The sequence below is a fragment of the Schistocerca gregaria genome, chromosome X (assembly GCF_023897955.1).
Source record: "Schistocerca gregaria isolate iqSchGreg1 chromosome X, iqSchGreg1.2, whole genome shotgun sequence".
In the NCBI taxonomy this organism is placed as follows: domain Eukaryota; kingdom Metazoa; phylum Arthropoda; class Insecta; order Orthoptera; family Acrididae; genus Schistocerca; species Schistocerca gregaria.
In genome coordinates, this window is record NC_064931.1 from 308,878,361 (window position 1) to 308,902,781 (window position 24,421).

The window sequence follows — 24,421 nt, forward strand, 5'->3', positions numbered from 1 at the left end:
TTATCACAGATGAATTATTTACTCCTTTCATTTGAGAAAGCAAAAAATGTGCCCTATCAAAGAATGAAAATAATAAGAATGGTTCTCCAGAGGAGATTAATGATACACAGGACAGCCTTATTCTCTCAAGTTAGAATGTTTTGGGGGGAAAAAAGGAAGTTACTGGAGTACTAAACCTAACATGAAGAATATATTAGTATACATGTGTATGTAGAGAGACAGGCTTTTATTAATCAACATATATTTCTCATGAAAGATTATCTATTTTTCCCACAATGACAAATTTTTCAAAATCCCTACATACAAATCATTCCAAGACTCAATTTATGAACCACTTTATTTTATGTGAATTACTAGACTAGGATGAATCCATGATGAAATATTTTGACCCATATCTTTGCAGGTTAAAAGTGGGAAACACATAATGTTTGGATATAAGGTCTAGTGGGATACTTGATGAATTTTGAAGCCGGCTGATGGAACATTACACCAGCAATGAACCCAGAATACGATATAATTTTTGATAAAGAAACATTCCTACCATTCCCCTTCTAGACAAACTATCAGATAAAAAATATTAAGTTTACAACATAGTTACAGCCATTTTCTCCAGCAGCTGTGATTTTCTCAGGCACTTGAAAGGAGGTTGTATCTGGAGAACTGGAGAGTAAGGGAGAATGGAATTCCAAAAGACTGCACATTGCAGCTCCTTAGCAAATGAGGACACTGAATGTGGAACAGTTTGAAGAAATATCAAAAACTGTTCAATACCATATTTTTGTAAGGAGAGATGTGCATGAACCGTTCAATGAATCCAAAAGTAAAATCTGTCTACAGACTTAACAGAGAATCCTAAGAAGTTTTGGTCTTATGTTAAATCTCTAAACAGACCGAAGCCATCTATCCAGACTGTGACTGTAATGGCAGTGAAATGGAGGATGGCAGAAAAAGCCAAAATAAGAAACACCCTTTTTCAAATGTTTCACAGAGGAACAACGCACTGCAGTGCCTCTTTTACATCATAGGGTGAACAAAAAAATGGCTGATATCGAAATAAGTGATTGTAGGATAGAAAAGCAACTGAAATCACTCAACAGAGAGAAGGCCACAGGACCTGACGAGATACCAATATGATTCTACATAGAGTAAGAGAAAGAACATTGACCTCTTCTGGCATCAGTATACTTTAAGTCTATGGAAAAGAGAAGTGTTGCTGATGACTGGAAAAAAGCATCGGCTTTTCTCATTTTCAATAAGGGTCATTGAACAGGAGTACAAAACTATAGGCACTGCTGCCTAATGAACTAAATTAGGGCATATGGAATATCACACCAACTGTGTGACTGGATTGAAGAGTTTTTAGCAAGCATAATGGAAAATATTTATGTTACCTACAAGTAACACAATAACTACACAATTAATGATGAGATAAATACAATAACTTTGTGGACATTCATTAATTCACAACCATGTGACTGCGACACAATTACACAGCTTTACAATACGCTATCAATAACGTACAGCAGTGAGGAGCTACAATTACCAATCCAGTCCCTTACCCACCAAAACTACATAAGTCACTCTCATCACACTTAAAAATTAAATGCTACTCGGTCACTGTTTATACGAATGAATTTTATATAAAAATCACTTACCAACTGGAATTAAGTACTCATGCAATGAACTGAAAGTAACTCAACTATAAAAACACATTCTCGGTGAAGTTATTGTGTCTATTCACAGACGAGAAGTGGGCAGAAAATGCTAGGAAGTTGTAGTAGGTCTTTAAACTGAAAATTGAGGAGTGTCAGTGGTGAAGGAAGTCACGCTTCCCTGAAGAATACTACAGCTGGCGAACAGGATGACTAAGAATCAATTTCCCACTAGCAATGTACAACAGTGTGAAGAGATTTATGCAGGTTCTGTGAATCTGCTTTTCTTGCACTAGCATTATTAATAACTTATATCTACATTCCATACATGCATTTTGCAGAAATAAACATGCCATGAGCAGGCCTATGCACTGTGTCACAAGTGATTTATAAGGCACATTGCAGATGGTCAGTATATATTTGTGAAACACCTTGCAATTGTTTCTTGTGACATAATGGGGTAGATAGAGTGGGGAATTACCTGCTCAATCTTCAGTTTGCAGGCCTATGAAAACAATACTGGACCTACCACCCTCTCATACATCCCCGCCCCTCCATCCTGTTACATCCATGGAACAAACTTTATTCCTTAATACAGCTCTAATGCACTTAGATGTGGTACATACATTCTGATAATTTTATACCATTAACACAATGTTTTTTATAATCTGCAATCTTTTTCATCCCCCGCTACACAGATACAGTTAGTCCTCGAGAAAAAAATGAATGGGTCCATTTTTATAGGAAATTTAATGCAGTTTAACTGTGTACTACTACACAATTTTTTCTCCCAATTTTCTTTTGTTGACTGGACTGTTATGTGTGTAAGGGCATCAGATTTTGAACTATAGTAACGTTATAAGTTAACTCATATCAGCAGAATCACAAAATTGATAAGAGAAATTTCAGTGTGTCCTCTTTGTTTGTGGAGTTTCAGCACAGTTATTTGGAGAAGCAACTATGAGAAAGGATATACAAAATACACTGAAGAGCCAAAGAAAATGGTACACCTGCCTTATATTGTGTAGAACCCCCGCGAGCACGTAGAAGTGCTGCAACATGACATGGCATGGACTCGACTAATGTCTGATGGTGGTGGTGGTTAGTGTTTAACGTCCCGTCGACAACGAGGTCATTAGAGACGGAGCACAAGCTCGGGTTAGGGAAGGATTGGGAAGGAAATTGGCCGTGCCCTTTTAAAGGAACCATCCCGGCATTTGCCTGAAACGATTTAGGGAAATCACGGAAAACCTAAATCAGGATGGCCAGAGACGGGATTGAACCGTCGTCCTCCCGAATGCGAGTCCAGTGTGCTAACCACTGCGCCACCTCGCTTGGTCGACTAATGTCTGAAGTAGTGCTGAAGGGAAGTGACACTATGAATCCTACAGGGTTGTCCATAAATCCGTAAGAGTATAAGGGAGGTGGCAATCTCTTCTGAACAACACATTCCAAACCATCCCAGATATGCTCAATAACGTTCATGTCTGGGGAGTTTGGTGACCAGTAGAAGTGTTTAAATTCAGTGTGTTCCTGGAGCCACTCTGTAGCAATTCTGAATGTGTGGGGTGTCACATTGTCCTGCTGCAATTGCCCAAGTCCATCAGAATGCACAATGGACATGAATGGATGCACGTGAGCAGACAGAATGCTTAAGTACGTGTCACCTGCCAGAGTCTTATCTAGACATATCAGGTGTCCCACATCACTCCAACAGCACAACCCCACACCATTACAGACCATCCACCAGCTTGAACATTCTTCTGCTGACATGCAGGGTCCATGGATTCATGATGATGTCTCCATACTTGTACACATCCATCCGCTCAATACAATTTGAAATGAGATTTGTCTGACCAGGCAACATGTTTCCAGAACAGTCCAATGTTCATGTTGACAGGCCCAGGTGAGGGGTAAAGCTTAGTGTCATGCAGTCATTAATGATACATAAGTGGGCCTTTGGCTCTGAAAGCCCATATCGATGATATTTAGTTGATTGGTTTGCACACTAATGCTTGCTGATGGCGCAGCATTGAAATTTGCACCAATTTGCAGAAGGGTTGCACTCCTGTCAACTTGAACGATTCTCTTTAGTCATTGTTGGTCCCATTCTTGCAGGATCTTTTTCCAGCCACAGCGATATGAGAGATCTGATGTTTTATTGGATTCCTTATATTCACGGTACACTTGTTGTATGGGAAAATCCCCACTTCATCACAACCTCGGAGATGATGTCTCCCATTGTTTGTGCACCAACTACAGCACCACGTTCAAAGTCACTTAAATCTTGATGAAAATAAAATGAAATGTCGTGTGATGAGGGCCTCCTGTCAGGTAGACCACTCGCCTGGTGCAAGTCTTTCGATTTGACGCCACTTCGGCGACTTGCGCGTCATCGGGGATGGAATGATGATGATTAGGACAACACAACACCCAGTCCCTGAGCGGAGAAAATCTCTGACCCAGCCGGGAATAGAACCCGGGCCCTTAGGAGTGACAGTCTGACCACTCAGCTATAGGGGGCCATTGTAGCAGCAGTAACCAATATAACAACTGTGTCACGCACTTGTTGTCCTACATAGGAGTTTCTGACCACAGTGCCATCTTCTGCATGTCTACATATCTCTGTATTTGAATATGCACGCCTATACCAATGTCTTTGGCACTTCAGTGTATGTTAATCTAGCTCAATCATTCCAAAAATATATCTTACAACAAAGGATTATCTTCTAAAATGGCAGAAATATAGTAAATTGGAACTAACAGTAAATTCTATTACTGTATAAGAAAAGAATGCTATAGTTCACAGAAATCAAAATCAAAGATAAGTCATATCAGAGACTTGAAAACATGTTTACACCACACGGTTCATAAAACACTGATGAACACTATGACAAATGTTTTGTCAATAAGCCATGCTAAAGTGAGATTAATAGTGACAGTGACAAATACAATACTAAAAGGAGTAATTCTCTAATATACTCTTCAGTGAATATTAGCTTCACTTCAGAAATAAGTGAAGTACACAGTCATAAAAATTCTTTCATACAAGGAAAATATTTAATAAAGAGCATGAGTGTTTATGTGTAAACCAAAGTCCCCCCCCCCCCCCTCCTCGGCAATTGCTTCTAATTAATATTGCAATTACTGAGCAGAAGTAGACAGTCAATTCATGCTCATAAATGTCCAGCATGTTAAGTATGTACAAATGATGTGATCCACATAGTAAAATTTATCATAAATCGTATCAATGTAACATATGCATTACCTAAATTATTTTTGTAATAGTCTCATAAAGGACTACTTCTTCTGGCCCGTCATACAGTTTCTGAAATACTGGCTTCCAAGGGACACGTATTCATGCTCCAAAATTTAATGGTTGTGTTATAGTGACAATAACACTGCTTAGCACTAACAGAATGTACACAAACAGATGTTAATTACTTTCACTCTACAATTAAGAACTTGGTGAAAATGTGACTTAAGCAACTGGGTAAATAAGATGTATATTGGAAACATGCAAGAATTATACAGAATAACACAGACATTCATAATTACACACTACAGCAAGTTTTGGACTGAAGAACAAAGAAGTAAAGACAAATTAGATGTGAAGTGACTCAAAATATCATACATCTAGATAAAGTGCATGGTGCTGGTAAAATACCTAAACTTTTTTCTAAGACACAAGCAAATAAAAGTTACCCTTTCAGAGAGACACTGTGTTTCATTTTATTGCGCAGTTAGTACATCAGTATGTGCTTCTTCCACATAAATAATGAGAACAAAAATTATTATTATGTATTTGTATCAGCAATTACTAACTGATGTTTTAGGCCAGATTTCAATGACAATTAAGGATTTTAAGTTACACTATTACGAGGTGCTGTAAATACTGCAAATCTGTGATTTTGACACACAACAGCAAGGCTAAAAAGTTAAGTTGTGTATTGATACCAATCATATGTACCATGAAACATTTTATATTCCAAATCAGTTCCTTGTGCAAAAATTAGAATAACAGACAGGTCTGCACAATCAAAATTCAGGTAGAGAGCAGTTTTAGGAATTTTAAAGTAGCTCAATCTGAAACTGCTATCCAGAATTTGAAGATTACACTATGCCTGCTCTGACTGAAACATCACCCACCTGACAGTTCAATTTGTCAAGCTCTTTTATACAAGCAAACATAATGATTCGGTAGTAGGTTGCTTTCAAGTAATCACCTGAGAGAGTTTGCCACTCATGAGAATTGCTTTGTTTCTGGTGTGTTTAGTGACATATATTCAGCAGTTTCTAGAGAGTTTACCCACACTTTTTTAAATTTCAGAACATTACTGTATAAATACAAAAAAGTCACACTTATTGTTTGTGTGTCAGATTATTTAATTACTTCCTCTGCGAACCTCAAAACAATTTTTGGGAATTATTTTCCCTATAAACAGAATTACGACTTTCAAAAATGTGACCAAAATTTGGTCTAAAATCTGAACTTACTATGTATGTTTAGGAAGTAAATTGTGACACTTCCTTAGAGCCATTTTCTAATGTTAAAATGTGGAATTCATTATTTACGAAATTACAAAACATAACAATGAAAATTTCAAAATACAACTAAGTGCACTAATGGTGATCAAAATGAAACTGAATGAAGTGTCTAGCAACAACAATAATTATATTTTAACTTTTTTCTTTTTTTAGAAACAACAAAACAGTACACAAGGGCACTATATGGACAGCAGGCTGCAGAGTGGTCTGTGGTGGGGAGCGTACCTGCACCCTCACCTGGGTCAGCGCCTCCATTCTTTGTTTCAGTTCTTCCTCCATCTCTGGTAGCTTTGCAAATTGTGCAAGTTTCTGTTCAGAGAGCTCCAGTTTCTCCTGGATGGCATTTATCTTCTCCTCTTGCAACTGTTAACACAGAGAATTAATTTATTTTTTCAAAATAAGTTGAGACTATTTCGTACACGTGTGTGTGTGTGTGTGTGTGTGTGTGTGTGTGTGTGTGTGTGTGTGTGGAACATTTTTTGATGAAGTAAGCTACTTCAGACACTTTATATTTTAACAACATTTTGGGTTTGTTGCATCAATGGATTAGTGGTACTGCCATACAAAACCAGTGAACCACAACTATCTCCTTTTCATAGGTGATTGTCTTCAGTGGTTAAATAATTTGAGAAAAGCATATTTTTGCCATCAGCTGCAAATTTTATGTTTATTCTCTACTGGTTTTGATGGTTACAATCACCTTCAAGGAGAAAATATTGTAAATCAATGGATCATCCATATATTCCCACGAAGTATGAGCCATACAAATGTAAAACATATATAATTTTCATAATAGGCTTTCGTAACACAGTCCATATAAATACACTGTGCCTTTTCACAGTTACAGTAGCACATGTTTGGTGATAACTCCACACTTAATAATGACTGGTCACTTACTAAGTGTGGAGTTATCACCAAATGTGCATTACTGTAATTGTGCCATGGCACAGTGTGTTAATATGGACTGTGTTAAGACAGACTATTATGACAATTATACAGGTTTTACATTTGTGTTGCTCACATATGATGGAAATATATGGTTGACCCATGGATGAAAACATTTTTGTCCTTTAAGATTATTGTAACAATAAAAACCAGCAGAGAATAAACATAAAATTGAACAGCTGATGGCACACATATGATTTTTCCAAACTATCTCTATGCTGCATTTAATCAATATACTCAGAAGTTCCATCTCATTGACAGGTTTACAGTCAAAAGTCTGGGAATGCAAGGTCAAACAAGAGTCAAGTAACATATTAATTAATCCCCATCACCTACTTGCCATGAACTAATTGTGGTGGTAAAATCAGAGATTCTAGCTCATACAGATACCTATTGACAGTAGTTGTTCCCATGCATCAATCATGAATTGAGTGTGAAATGGAGGACACTACACTGGTACATGTAGAACTTTTTGCAACATACACTGTGGCTTGTGGAGGTGTGAAGAAGAGAGAGAGAGAGAGAGAGAGAGAGAGAGAGAGAGAGAGAGAGAGAGAGAGAGAGTATGTAACTTACGGGCACTCAACACCAAGCTTATAAGCACCCTTACACACATTAAAAGAAATGAATGTGGATAAAATGTCTAAAATTGTTGTTAAACAGTGAGAAGGAAACCTATAAAATGACACTCAATGGCTTCCAACAACACTCAATGAGTTCCACGCAATCATGTTGAGTCACACAATAACTCTATCTCATAGGCTTTAATAAAATGGAGGATAGAGAAAGATACTATTACTGGGATTAAAACATACAGAAAAGCTATAATAAAATCACAGCAGAAATGTGACTGTCTGACCACTTACAAAAAATATAGGTGAGCCAGTCACCTTGTTAACACATCTCCCTAAAATTTTTTGAAACAGGTTGGACACAAGACAAAATCTTAAAACTCTGACAAAATTTATTTCAATGTCACTTAAAACAGAGGATAACTCTGCCGCTGCCCTCTGGTCTGAAAATAAAACACATTCTAGTAAAATGTGACACACAGTTACCTGTATGCCACAAGAACCACACACTGGAGGATCCACTCACCAGAACAAGAAGTCATGCACCAGAGGACTGTGGCCTTTGCAAAGACAAATAAGCAAGACTTCACCCCATCTTCATGGCCAAAAGGAGGTACATCACAGCTGTGTAGTGGGCTTTACTAGAGACAGCTTATTATCAAGCATTTCCAGACGCTCTTCTTCCCTTCGGCGTATGAATCTGTACCTCAACAGTCAGACAAGAGCCTGCAGAGGGATGTCATACTGAACTAATCAAGGATCAAGACATGCCTCCTTGGTAACTACATCCCTCTTTTCATTCCCTGCAATATCATGTGCACTGGTACCCAGCAGAAGGACACCTCGTTTCCCAGACATTGCAGCTAGAAGAGGCCATCTCTGATATCCTGAACAGTTTTATCATCTGGGTACAAAGTTTGCAGACACTGAAGGGCACTCAGGGAGTTGGAACAAACATGGAATTTAACAGACAAGGCACACCTCATCTGCTCCAGTGCCCTCAAGATTGTGGACAGTTCAGCATCAAGTACAGTGAACTCTGGAGGCAACTGAATCTTGAGGACACAATCTGGGAAAGCAACAGAGCAACCAACAGAGTTCCTCTGTTTAAACCCATCTGTGAAGACAGCTACATAGTTGTGGTGCCCATGTTTTAAATGGGCACCACAACTATGTAGCTGTTGAAAAATGTTGCATTAAAAACAGAAGCAGAGCGCAGTCTCTCCTGTACAGCACAAAATCTAAAATTACTCTTGGCCTCAGCTGTAAGCAGGGTGGCAGTCAGTAGAAACCCCAGATCTGAGCCATACATGCCCCACACCAAGGGACTCCAGAACACATTTTGCACAGATCACAAATAGCCTCATTGCCCATGAGTATTTTGTAAAGAGGTGTTCCATAGTTGGACAATCAACAGTATAGTATGCTGGGGAATAGGAAGTAGCAAGAGCTGACACCCCTGATGCACCATGAGAAGCTGCCACTGGATGGTAAGTGCAGTTCACCAGCCTCACAGTAATGACAGAACACTGGATCCTGGCTGATAGTGGCAACATCCTCTGCTATTGCCTGTACAATGTCTCCAGGTGTCATTTGGATACACCCCAATCCAACAACACTGCTATTGGTGACCAACTGCCTTGTGGGCCGAGAAGCTTCCTCTGGAACAGGGTAGATGACTGTATCTGGCTCAGAGGCTTCATCACCCACAGATAACGCCTGAAACCTGTTTGTCAAACGAACTGGGGAAGCCCTACGATCAGCACCTCAGAAAGTCTTTTGCTGCCTGCCAGATGTTGGAATGATCTCTCACTTGACAACAGGTGAGGGATCAACCTCAGTGCAGGCAGTATCCGGGGCAGTCAGAGTAGTGGACTGATCGGGGGACATGTGGGTCATGCTCGGCATCCCTCACATCCCCGCGTCCGATCCCCAATGGTGATACCCCTTGGCAGCAACATCAAGCTGTGCGATTGAAGCCAGCACTGCCTGGAGCTGTGAGCAAAGGGTCACCAACTCAACTCGCATCTGTACACAGCAATCACAATGCCTATCCATTACTGAAGTCGCTCCTGTTTGAAACCCGTAAAAATATGTATAACCAAATGGTGCACTCACCTTATTAGCAGCAGGAACACACGATGTTCTCTCACTGATGGTCTAACCGTCACTGAGCTGTTCCTTATGGGAAATGTGTGTTGGCTACAGTAGAATTATTCAGCAGTCAACTTCAAATAGCAGCTCTTTAAAAGTTCTCAATAGCATTCTGCAAAAAGAATGTAATCTTCCCTCCCGTGATTGCCACTTGAGTTAACGAAGCATCTCTGTAATAGTCATGTGTCGACTGAACCTACTGGTAACAAATCCAGCAGCTCACCTCTGAATTACTTCAATGTCTTCCTTCAATCTGACATGCTAGGGATCTCAAACACACTAACAGTACTAAAGAATGGGTCACATTAATACCCTATATCTGTTCTCCTTTACAGATGAAGCACACCTTCCTAAAATTCTCCCAGTAAACTGAAGTCAGCCATTCCCCTTCCCCACTACCACCCTTACATGCACACACACTTTCATATCGTTTTGCAATGTTAAACCAAGATATTTCGCTAAAGTGACTACATCAAGCTGCACCCTACTGATGCTGTATCCAAACATTATGGGGTTGTTTTCTCAACTCATATGCATTAACTTACATTTTTCTACATCATAGCAAGCTGTCATTCATGACACCAACTAGAAATTTTGTCTAAGTCATTTTGTATCCACCTACAGTCATTCAACAGTGACACCTTCCTATACACCATAGTATCATCAGCAAAAACAGCAGCAGATTGCTGCTCGATCTGTCCATCAGATTATTTATGTATATAGAGAATAAAAGTGGTTGTACCATGCTTCCCTGGATCACTCCTAACAATGACAATGACAATAACGATGACAGTAAATCTACAGGAATTCAACTACTTGGCTACTGGTCTTTGGATTCTCTCTTGTCATCTGAAGATACAGGTATGGGCCTTTTTTTTTCCTCGCCTTTGTTCAATAGAAATAAAACCATTGCATGTTTTGTACTAGGTACGTGAATGGGAAACTAGCCTACTACAATTGATCTGCTGAAATATAAAAGTAAGATCATCATGCATAGGAAGTATGAAAGATGGTGTACAGTCATTTCATCATATGCTCGAATCTGTGACAGGTGGTGTCCTAGGTCCATCTGATGATGCGCGGCTTGGGTAATTGTACAATGTTTGAGGATGTAGTGCACCATTCAAGGTTTCTTCTTGTTATGGTATAGAAGTTCAAGAGTTATTTTGCTATATACAATTCTGAGACTGCATCAGAAAATACACTCCTTCTTGAGCTTCATTGCAAAGTATTCCACACCTTGTTGGTGGTTTTGATAGTCTGTAGTTCCTTGGATTGCGCACAATATTTCCATTTGTCTTCCCACTGTTTCGGGTTATGGCATTGAATATGTGTCCTAAATTTAGCACTTTTGGATTGCACTTGTTGACTGTTTGCAAAGCACTCAAAAAGTGCTGCATATAATGGAATTATGTTGAGGGAAAGTCATTATGTATTGCAGTGCTCTATGTCAATGACAGGATTTTTATCTGTTATTTATCACTTCTTTCACCTGTGGCACTGTTTGTTGATGTCAAAAATGCTGAGCTACACCACAGTTTTGAATTCATGTTAAACTGTAGGTCACCCTACAACTGACTGGTTAAATCAGTTCAAAGATCAGAGGAAGGCAATGGTATACTGCCTCCAACAGCACCATGCCTAGAAAAGCACTGTGGTGTTCAAAATAATCTTCACCCTGATCACTGCTTTACTTACTGTGGATGACTATCAACTCTGCAGTGAAAAAGTTGCATTATTTTGCTAGAGAACATTGTTGTCAATTCCAGCTGTGTATGTACACATAGTTGACTTTTTCATTATTTTTGGCATCATCAGTGTACAGGAGATTCAAATGTGGATACTCTTCAATGACTGAATAAAATGCACAGTGATAGAAATTGGGAGCTACACTACTGGCCATTAAAATTGCTACACCAAGAAGAAATGTAGATGATAAACGGGTATTATTTGCACAAATATATTATACTAGAATGGACATGTGATTACATTTTCACGCAGTTTTGGTGCATAGATCCTGAGAAATCAGTACCCAGAACAACCACGTCTGTCCATAATAATGGCCTTGACACGCCTGGCTATTGAGTCAAACAGAGCTTGGATGGCGTGTACAGCTTCAACACGATACCACAGTTCATCAAGCGTAGTGACTGGCGTATTGTGATGAGCCAGTTGCTCAGCCACCATTGACCAGACGTTTTCAGTTGGTGAGAGATCTGGAGAAAGTGCTGGCCAGGGCAGCAGTCGAACATTTTCTGTATCCAGAAAGGCCCGTACAGGACCTGCAACATTTGGTCGTGCATTATCCTGCTGAAATGTAGGGTTTCGTAGGAATCGAATGAAGGGTAGAGCCACGGGTCGTAACACATCTGAAATGTAATGTCCACTGTTCAAAGTGCAATGCAAACAAGAGGTGACCGAGACGTGTAACCAATGGCACTCCATACCATCACACCAGGTGATACATCAGTATGGCGATGACGAATACACGCTTCCAATGTGCGTCCACTGAAATGTCACCAAACATGGATGCAACCATCATGATGCTGTAAACAGAACTTGGATTCATCCAAAAAAAATTACATTTTGCCATTCGTGCACCCAGGTTCGTTGTTGAGTACACCACCCCAGCCGCTCCTCTCTGTGATGCAGCGTCAAGGGTAACCACAGCCATGGACTCTGAGCTGATAGTCCATGCTGCTGCATACGTCGTTGAACTGTTCGTGCAGATGGTTGTTGTCTTGCAAACGGCCCCATCTGTTGACTCAGGAATCGAGACGTGGCTACATGATCCGTTACAGGCATGCGGATAAGATGCCTGTCATCTCGACTGCTAGTGATACGAGGCTGTTGGGATCCAGCACGGCGTTCCGTATTATCCTCCTGAACCCACCGGTTCCATATTCTGCTAACAGTTATTGGATCTCGACCAACACGAGCAGCTGTGTCGTGGTACAATAAACTGCAATCGCGATAGGCTACAATCTGACCTTCATCAAAATTGGAAATGTGATGGTACACATTTCTCCTCCTTACAAGAGGCATCACAACAACGTTGCACTATACAATGCCGGTCAACTGCTGTTTGTGTATGAGAAATCGGTTGGAAACTTTCCTCATGTCAGCATGTTGTAGGTGTCACCACCGGCGCCAACCTTGCGTGAATGCTCTGAAAAGCTAATCATATGCATATAACAGCATCTCCTTTCTGTCGCTTAAATTTCACGTATGTAGCACATCATCTACGTGGTGTAGCAATTTTAATGGCCAGTAGTGCATATCGTCTTTGGTGTCACACCGTAGGTCCATCCTTAATATTGGTTGGGGAACATACCACAGAGGTATTTGTGACTGGAAGCATAGCACGCTCATATCCTGATGACATTGTTGTTGCCAGAGGTCTTCCAGTTGTAGTGCTGCTAGTTGTGCTGTTCTAATGTGAGTCATGAGTAACTGGGTCATTGGATTGTGATATAAAGTGGAATGACAGAGGTTGTTTGGCTGATGATTAACCATGATGCATAGTTAAATTCAGTGGTAGTATTCTCACTTCTACCAGAAGGCCATTGACTAGGTCCAGTCAGAAAGCTCCAGTTGCCAAACGGACTCCATTGTGGCATTTAGAGTATAATATTTCTGGTACTGCTAACCCATAAACAAAACTTCCATAGCCCAAACAGGATAAAATGGAGACTTTATAAAATTTTAATAAAATTGATTCACACCCCAGTATTTGTTATCAAGGAAAAGGAAATTATCGAGTTTTTTGATGCAAAAAGTCTTGAACATGTAAGTTTATTATCAAAAAGAAGTCCTAGAAAAGGGTCCTGGTCCACTACTTCCAGTAATTGGGTTTCGAGTTATAGTTCTGGATGAGGACGGACAGAATTTATTCCACAGAAAGAGTGTGACACATGGTTTGGTATCCATGGTTCAGCATCTATTTTTGTGCCTTCTATACATCTGTAGGTGGCATTATGCTATGCATAACAATACAAAACTACAATATAAACAAAAATCATCATCATACAGTGCTGGTGTGCCTGTATCTCCCATCATGTCTACTAAGCCATATACTACAATTCCGAAATGTGTGACACTTAAAACTGATATCTGTGGTATTCTGGTATTCCATTTTCCCCACACATATTTAACTAAGAGTTATGCCCATCCTGACTCTAAACAGTTCAAGCAATTTAAAAGATATCTGTGGTGCACAAAGGCCTCTCTAATCACAAACTCCTAATTTATGATTGTATGAGATTATCAGCAGCAGTTCAAGTCCTTCAGAGCCTGTATTGGACTCCGGAATGGAGGTTTCTTGATTCCAAACACCAACAAAGTTGTACATTAACCATCCTTTCTAGCAGTTTACCCAATTTACTTGTTACGTTGATCTGTCTGTAAGGGGTTTCTATTTCTGGGTCTTTTCATGGCTTCAGCATAGGTATTGTTATATTACCTCTCCATCGTGATAAAAATTCACAATCTTGCCAAATACTGTTAAATATTTTTAGAATAGAGTTTTTACTATTTTCATCAATATATTGAAGCATTTAATTATGGATATTGTTTGGTCCTGGGGATGTATCCCTACATTGTTTTAAAGCATTATTTAGTTCCTAGGCTGTAAAGGGTGCACGTAGGATACCAGGTCTGTTGACGTTAAAGATGTGGTATTATGTTCTGTTAAAAATGACACTGAGTGAAATTATGACAGTAATTCTTAGATGCTGAGATTTCAACATTATATATTGCTGAAAGTTTAATAGTGTAAGGTGAAATGGTGTTAATTTCCCATTCATCAAGGATTTCCTCAATTCGTTTCTTCAAATCTACTAATCCACTGTAATTTGTATGAGTACCGCACTTGCGAAACTGGGGTATGCACTGTCACTGAAGAAATATATCATTTCAAATGTTTCATCTTCATTTGTTCCATTTAAGTGATGATTACAACACAAAAACCCTGTGCCCGGGCAGAGAAAATCCCCAACCAGGCCAGGAATCAAACCCGGGTCTCTGTGATCCATTGGCAGTTTCCATTCAGGAGAACATTAAGAGAACTGCATTGAAGAGTTCACAACTTGGATGATTGTTTCTGTTGACTAGTACTACTTAGTCAATCCTTTTCTTTGTATTAAATGTGATCTATGCTTTAATGGTGAAAGCATTCCAATTGGCTCTTTGAAGTAACCAACATAGTAAACAATCAGTGTGGTGTAAATTTGGGACCAATACAACAGTCAGGTAATAGCCACTATCATAAAGGTCATTATGAATGCTCCATTGGATCATATGCGCAAGGTTAGGACTGTAGATTGTCAAACTTACTGCAGAAAAGGAGCCATAGGTGGTGCTGAATTGTTTTGGGGCTCCCAAATTTATTAGGCAGAGATAAAGATCTAAGAATAATCTCTCTCATAGTTTCCCTCTACAAGTTATCATCTTGCTGCCCCATACATAATTATAGGCACTAAGATCTCCCAATAAAATGCAAGGTGGGGTAACAGTTTAATTAGGTTCTCCATTTCTCTGTAGGTAATATCTCAGTCAGATGGAAAGTATATACTACAGATTAACATCATAATGCCCAACTGTACTCTAACAGCTATTGCTCCATGCATAGTGTTTGTAAGTATTTGTTCACTGAATATGTTTGATCTGACTAGTGTGCAAACACTTCCAACTCTCATTGCATGTTTATATGTTTCTGCCACATGAGCTACATCCTCCAGGAGTAGGGAGAAGGTCTTCCAAAAATCCTGTTTCCTGTATTGTTATACATATTGTAGGATAGTTTGTGATTGTAAAATTTCTTCCAAGCAGCAATCACAGCACTTGCAATTCCAGTGTAAAGTCACAGAAAAGGTGTCGCATGGTCAGTGAAGATGAAGGTGATATATGTTGATCTGTAGACTTTTTCCAATGCCTCCTGTGCAGTTGATGTAGTTTCCACTGAGTCTTCTGCTGTCAAGAAGAGTTCTGATTCTATCAGTACTGACAAATTAGTTCTTTGCCTTTTTCTTGTCCTGTCTTTTTCCTTTTTTTCTCTTTTTGCTATTTTTCTGCACATAATTTTTCAGGCTGTAGGTCTTGGTGAGAAGACTATCAGACACTTCTTTTTCTCAATGTGTTAGTCTCTTTTAACAATTGACTAGTATCTGACTGTGCATCAGTAATATTTTTGGAGGACAAAGGTGTGAAATAAGTTTTCCTCTTTTGTGCTGTCAGAGGTACACTAAGTGTTTCCTGCTGTATCCACTGGGGTGATCCTTATGGCTCTGAGAGTTTGAAAATCCAGAAGAAAGTAAATCTCTATTGCACATAACTTTTCAGTCAGGTTGCATGTTCTTAGTTTATAGCAGGTGGCAGATTTGCTTTGGAAAAAGTTGAGGAAGGAAGAGTGACAGCCAAAGATTTCGCACAACCGGTCATCATGTCAACTGGACGCATGCATTCACTTTTTTTTTTTGTTGTTGTTGCCTAGGATATGAAAAGTGATCCATCATTTTATATTATTCTACTTTCATTTATTTTTTTAAAAACTAGGCAAACCATGGACTGTGGAAAATGGTGTTCAACACAGTTTGCATAGAATGGCAGTTATTCACAATGGCAACCCTCTTGCAGTGATCTTTTGCAGTTTGTGTGTTTTGAGTCTGCCGTGCAATAGGATGATGCATCTAAAATGTAAGCATCAAAAACATCTCAAGAGTAGTGGGGTGAAAGATTTCACATCACAACTCTACACCATAACTTCAACTTTGTCTGGGACGACATTTTCTCCAAAAGCTGAGATGAAAGCACCTGTGTCTATTCACTTATCTTTTGGACCTTCTTTGTGCCTGTCAGACAATTTGTATGTCTCACCATGCTTGATTAGCTCTTAACACATCATCTGTCTGGAGTGCAACATCTCTGTGGAAGATAACTCCTTGCACCATATTCAAATTTTTATCTGGGACAAGAGTGACTGTTATGTCGTTCAGTAACACTGATTATAAAATTTAAATAGCATTTATGGTCAATGTTCCCACAAAATATCTGTTATTTTTATGTATTTATAGCTTAAAAATCATTAAATATCAAGATCTGATCATGATTGAAAACGCTCTGTTACTTGCTGATGCTCTGGTGATGTTATAGGCAAGGAGTAAGACGAAGCTATATGTGTGTTATAGTAGCATTAGCCAAAGTTGCGATGTTTTCACATACTTTTTCCGCAAAGAGTTTAGCTATTTAGTGATGAAAAACACAATTATAACTTTTAAGTAACAACAGAAAGGAAATTTGTGGAAGCCTTGTGTAAGTCGATGCATTTATGCTCCACCCATTTAGAGTGGCAATATGTACAATGACAGACATTCTCTAACACATTAAACTCACTCAGAACTAAAGAATTGTAGAACTTTTGCAAATGGGTCCATATATTATAACTAGATTGTCAGCTATCAGTTATGAGCTATGACCCAAAGCATAATAAAATTATTGTTGGCACAACTTAGTGCCAATTTCTCTGTAGAAGACACTCAGCAGATAAACTACTTCTAGTAGGTGCTCAGTGGTGCAACAGATAACACAACCATCTGCAAAGAAAGAGGTCACATGTTTGAATCCTGAGTGTGTCATATTTTTAAAGGTTTTCCACGAAATACAAAAATAGCACTAGCAAGAGCTGATTGTAGCAGTTGCTTCAATTGTGGGATGTGCTATAGAGAGCTTCACATTACTCTTAATCTGAGAAATGGACAAGGGAGGATAAATGAATTTACTTTGTGAACAAACAATTCACTTTTTGGAAGAGAGTAAAGATATCGCCATACGCCCACAATACAACAAGATGAACGACAATGAGGTTATATCGAGTGATATAAAGTATGTAAAACATGCAAGTTACACACACATAATGCATGTGATATTTGTGAGTGTAAACTAACATTGGCATCTGAAGCAGACTTAGGCTGGCGGTTAATATGGGGGAGGGGACCAAACAGTCAGGTCATCGGTCCCATCAGATTATGGAAGGATGGGGAAGGAAATCGACCATGCCCTTTCAAAGGAACCATCCCAGCATTTTCCTGAAGATTTATTTCATCTTTATGTAAGATGATGAAACTGCAAAAGTTTAAACAGTAAGGACCCTAGCATAAATTCACATTTAAGTGCTTGGCAGAGGGTTCATCGAACCACAATCATACTACCTCCCTACCATTCCACTGCCGAACAGTGCGCGGGAAAAACTAACACCTAAAACTTTCTGTTCAAGCTCTGATTTCTCTTATTTTATTTAGATATCATTCATACCTATGTAGGTTGTGCTCAACAAAATATTTTCGCATTCGGAAGAGAAAGTTGGTGACTGAAATTTCATAAATAGATCTTTGCTTTAATGACTTCCATCCCAACTCGCATATCATATCTGCCACACTCTCACCCCTATTACGTGATAATACAAAACGAGCTGTCCTTTTTTGCACCCTTTCGATATCCTCCATCAATCCCACCTGGTAAGGATCCCAAACCGTGCAGCAATATTCTAACAGAGGATGAACGAGTGTAGTGTAAGCTGTCTCTTTAGTGGACTTGTTGCACCTTCTAAGTGTCCTGCCAATGAAACGCAACCTTTGGCTCACCTTCTCCACACTATTATCTATGTGGTCTTTCCAACTGAAGCTGTTCGTGATTTTAACACCTAGGTACTTGGTTGAATTGACAGCCTTGAGAATTGTACTATTTATCGAGTAATCGAATTCCAACAGATTTCTTTTGGAACTCATGTGGATCACCTCACACTTTTTGTTATTTAGCGTCAACTGCCACCTTCCACACCATACAGCAATCTTTTCTAAATCACTTTGCAACTGATACTGGTCTTCAGATGACCTTACTATATCGTAAATTACAGCATCATCTGCGGACAACCTAAGAGAACTGCGCAGATTGTCACCCAGATCATTTATATAGATCAGGAACAGCAGAGGTCCCAGGACGCTTCCCTGGGGAACACCTGATATCACTTCAGTTTTACTCGATGATTTGCCGTCTATTACTATGAACTGCGACATTCCTGTCAGGAAATCATGAATCCAGTCGCACAACTGAGATGATACACCATAGGCCCGCAGCTTGATTAGAAGTCGCTTGTGAGGAACGGTGTCAAAAGCTTTCCAGAAATCTAGAAATACGGAATCAACTTGAGACAATGGTGCAGATGGTGAGCTCTGCCTTCATCTCGTAAGCAAGACTGGCAGCCTTCACCAAATCAGATAGCCGCTGGAATCCAGAGAGAATTTCCTCAGATCCAAAGCGACACACGTCATTAGTGCCGACATGTGTCACCACCTGCAGCTGGCTGCACCCTGTGCTCTTCATGGCATCCAGAAGGACCCTTTCCACATCAGGAATGACCCCACTCAGAATGCACATGGAGTGCACACCGGATTTCTTCCCCTCCTTAGCCGCCATATCCCTAAGGGGCCCTATTACGCGCTTGACATTGGAGCTCCCAACTACCAATAAGCCCACCCTCTTCAACTGCCCGGACCTTGAAGGCTGAGAATCATCCTCTGAAACAGGGCAGGCTGCTGCACATCCTATGGAGCACACAGACACCATCATTATCAGATCACACATTACTGTACATTCTGTATTTTTGTTCCAGTGATCACTTTTCTGATTCAGATTACTTCCTTTATTCTGTACACAGCAATTTATTTTGAACATTCAAATTTCTTCTTAATTTGAATATGAAGTCCCTTTCAGTACTGTGTTTTCCTGTTTTATTTATGCTGTGTCGAAAGTTCTAGATATTGGCGTAGTTTCATTACATTTGGTGACTAAAAACTGAGTTTTTCCTTGATTATGGAGAACAGTACAATGCCATTTATTCAGTGAATCGACTCTTTGACATACTTCACAAATTTTCTTATTATTGGTAAAGATTTGATGCTACATTTTTCTTTTCAAAAGTTGTAATATTATATCAATTATTGAAGTCTTCCCAGCATACTGAATATTCTATGAGGTTTCAGGATTGCAGCCGGATCATGTTGGCTTCTTACCATGTATTTTGGCTGGCAACTGTCCAAACATTTTCAGGTGAGTGTCCACCACTGGAGACTGCTAGTACATGGTGTCAGCTTTATAGTAAAAACTTGTGTGGAAATGCATGTGCATCAGTGACCGTCACAGGAGCGTCGTATATAGAAATCCGTGTCTTGTGCAAATACTATTCTATCTGTGGTGTGCAGGCTCATGCGTAAAGGTGAAACTACATGATACCCTCTGTTGGAATGCATGCTTGTGTTGCTGAACACAAATGTCAGGTGCTGCCAGATGTGTGATGATGAATAAAATGTTTTCTCTCAGAAGAAATTAAACAGATCACCAGGTCCCAAGCCTTGTCCAGCTGAAACCTTTCACAAATTATAAGATTTTGTGCTCCATGTATGTCCACATATTCTTTAATTACTGAATCCCAAAAGGATCTCCACAGGGCCAAGATTTTTGTGGCAGAAAAATCCATAGTGTCCTGTGGTAAAACAATGCTCAGCTACAGCTGACTTACTGGGCTGTGAAAGATGAATGAGGCCCTCATGTTCAATGCACCTTTCGTGTACCATGCATATTGTCTGATCTAGGTAAGCTTTGCCACAGTGGCAAGGAATTTTGTAAATTCCAGCCTTCTGCAGACCCATATCATCCACTAGTTAACAAAGAAGGGCACAAATCTTTGCCGGTGGCTGGAAGATTACTTTAAATTGATATTTCCTTAAGATTCTGCCTACTTTAGATGAAACATTGCTGATGTATGGTAGAATGCCCTGGACTTGAACAGTTTCTCCTTCTTATCACTCTACAAATCTGATGTGGAGAGTAACCATTATCTTTGAACGCTGACCATAGATGTTCTAGCTCCTTTGTAACGCTGTCTCCATCAGAAACAACATGAGCCTTCCCTCAGAAATTCACACACAACATGAACCTGATGCACCAACATACTAAGGATGCCAGTAGTTTGGCAAGGGTGATGGCAGCTCGACACTTGCAGATAAAGGTCTTTATGTGTGAGCTTACAGTAGACCAAAAGTCCTAATGACCCATCATTCTCCTAGTAACAAAATAGCCAAAATATTGTGGCAAGAAGTCAACATGATCCAGCTGCAATCCCAAAACCTCATAGAATTATATCACTTATATTCTAAAAACTGCCCTCAGTGACAAGCGAGGTATCTCCACATGATCAGTCCATAAACTTAGTGACATTATACACTGAACCGATAAGCCACATTGTAGCATATAGCACATGTCATATGCCGTTGCAGGTATTGAGTGTTCCAGCAAGGTGAGACACAAAATAATTTACTGTTTTCTGATAAGAGTGAGATAGTGAAGGCACAGAAGTGTGATGCTTAACACTGGAAATTGCCACACTTATCGGTTGTTTCAAACCAGTAGTAGTGAAAGGTTATCATGATTGGCATTAAAATAATGAAATTGAATAACTGTTGAGAACAGCGAAATGCTGAATTGTTACGCAAGTGCTAGTTGCATCGACTGGAAAATGTCAGCATAACAAAACTGGGTCCTAAGTGATCATCCACAACAACAATGCTCAGCTTGAGGAAATATCACATGTGTTTCATTATGCAAACTTGTCACATATCACATTTAATCAGCCATCATGCATTGTATCCTTCCATCTTCAAGGAGTCAATAACTTTTTATTCGCGCGCGGGGACACGTGTGTGTGTGTGTGTGTGTGTGTGTGTGTGTGTGTGTGTGTGTGTGTGTGTGTTTGTTGGGGGGTGGGGGGGGGGTGGGGGGGTGGGGGTATTTCAGGCTATCTACACGAGTCCGAAACACAGAATGGTGTTAGCTCCTTATGTCCTTTGGTCCTATAATTGCAAAGTTTACTTTACAGTGGTTAACAATTTGCTGTAGTTGAAGTACTTTCCCAGCAATAGTATGCAACATGGATAAGCAAGTGAAAATACCACAGATAAGTACGCACTTCACTACATGAGTTAGTCTAACTGAAACCCACTGCATCACCAACTACTCGCAAAAATTAATTGGTGAAAACAACTTCATGAGAGGAGGTCACAAACTCAACAGCTGACAAGCTGCAAAAGGTCTTTCACTTTGAGAGGTTATGGATATCACCTTTAGCAGTCCTAAAATCAATAAAACCCATCCTAATGAACATTTCATAGGCTTTACCGAATTTACACCTCTAGACAGATGATTTTTCTTCCATCTGCACATAAACATTCATGTGTCTACTAAACAGCTATATCAATATCTATTACCTTCAAGGCACATTATGGTATGTGATGGAGGGTACCTTACATACTATGTCACTTGCAAATGATATACAGGAAGAACAAGTATCATTAAGCCTTTGTGCGAGCATGAATTCCTCAAATTTCACTTTCATGATCATTTTGTGAATATGTATGTGGCAGAAAATATGTTGTCCTATGCTCACAGAATTTTAATGATAAAATGATGGGCAACACCTGTCTCGTAATATCTCTGATTGGAGTGGAATAAACATCTATTTCATGCTCTCTCATATTCTAAACATGCCCGTGACAGGATATGCTCTCTCTTCTTCATGACTTCTTTCTCACTTCTATAATCCCGTCTGGTAAAAGACAATACTTGAGGACTGGTCAAAAGAGAGATGTGTGAGCTGCCTCGTCCATAGGTAATCACTTTTTTTAATAATTCTTCCAATGACTATCCACCTGACATTTGCTTTTTCTGCAAATAATTTTATGGAGCAGTTCTAACTTAAATTAACCTGGTGAATAATACTAGACATATAATGGTTGTGACATATACCTTTGATTGATAGCTTCTCATGGAACCAGTCAATAAAGGTTCCTTACACCTATTTACACTGGGGTGACAAAAGTCATACGATAGCAATATGCCCATATATAGATGGTGGTAGTATTGTGTAACAAGGTATGAAATGGTAGAGCACTGGCATAGCTTTTATTTGCTCTCAGCTGGTTTACAACACGATTACAGCTGCATGATGGGAAATAACAGACTTTGAACACGGAATGGTACTTGTAGCAAGATGCATGGGACATTGCATTTCAGAAATCATTAGGAAATTCGATATTCCGAGATCCAGTGTCAAGAATACCAAATTTGAGGCATTACCGCTCATCGTGGCAGTGCAGTAGCCAACGGCCTTCACATAACGACTGAGGGCAGTGGTGTTTGCACAGAGTTGTCAGTGCTAACAGACAAACAACATTTCATGAGATAATCACAGAAATCAATCTGGGATGGACAACAAACATATTGGTAAGGGCAGCGCAACGAAATTTTGCAGTTATAGGCTATGGTACCAGACGACTGACGCAAGTGCCTTTGCTAACGGCATGACATTATCCGCAGCACCTCTCCTGGGCTCATGACGATATAGACTACTGCAAAACCATGACCTGGTCAGATGAGACCTGATTTTAGTTGGTAAGAGATGATGGTAAGATTTGAATGTGATGCAGACCCACAAAGGTATGGGCCCAAGTTGTCAACAGAGCACTATGCTCTGTTGTGGCTCCATAATAGTGTGGGCTCTGTAAATGTTTGGGTAGTAAGAAACCATTTGCCATTCATGGACTTCATGTTCCAAAATGACGATGGAATTATTATGGATGGCAATGTGCCATGACACCAGGTCACAACTACTCATGACAGGTTTAAAGAACATTCTGCAGGATTTCAATGAATAGCCTCCAGATCACCCGACATGAATTCCGTCAGTCAGTCAGCAGTAGCCGGCCGAGACACAAGCAGCAACAGGGAAGTAACCGATATTGTGAGTTTTACAAGTTCCTAACCAGGAGGGAATTTTGTAATATCATCAGTGTGCTTTAATGGTTTAGTTCCTTGAGTTTCTGCATGTTTATTTAATATCTAATAGCCACAGTTCACGCATTTTCGTTTGTATCAGAAAGTAAACCAATTTTGTGACATATTACAAGTTCCTAATCAGGGGTGAATGATTTAGTTTCACCTGAGTGCTTTGGTAGTTAGGTTTTTCAATCTCTGCGTATTAATCTAATTTATTAGACACAGTTCCTGCATTTTCATGAGGGTCTATAGTAGAGTTGCACAGCATGTGCTGATAGTCCATTTATCTGCATAATTTAGTTTTCCACCGTCTTCAGTATGGACAGGAACTGCGATTGTTGTGTGTGGATGAGAGACGAGTTGCTGACACTTCGCTCTCAGCTTCAGGCTGTGATGGCTTCGGTTACACAGCTTGAGGCTGCATTGGATGGGCACCACTGTTATGGGCTGGCCATGGGGATCCAACGGGTGTCCAGCATGTCTGAGTCCTCCGATCAGTCCTCACTGGTGGCCAGTCCACTTACTGCTCACACTGAGGTTGGCCCCTCACCTGTGGTCGAGTGGGAGGTTGCCCAGGGGCATAGCAGGTGGCAAAAGACTTCCCAGGCAGCTGCACGTAAGGCCTCCCCAGTTTATCTGACAAACAGGTTCCAGGTGCTGTCTGTGGCT

At 39.8% G+C, this 24,421-nt stretch overlaps 1 protein-coding gene across 29 annotated transcripts in view; it reads right to left on the bottom strand.

The window, feature by feature from the left end:
- The window catches only part of LOC126297414 (liprin-alpha-1-like), a gene marked incomplete at its 5' end in the record, with an annotated part of 177,721 nt that overhangs the window by 145,638 nt on the left and 7,662 nt on the right, over positions 1 to 24,421 (bottom strand). For 16 of the 29 annotated variants that reach the window (XM_049988203.1, XM_049988202.1, XM_049988199.1 and 13 more), the window contains 1 exon segment: positions 6,438 to 6,563. In XM_049988203.1, the coding sequence (XP_049844160.1) occupies positions 6,438 to 6,563 (126 nt within the window). 29 annotated transcript variants of the gene reach the window in all.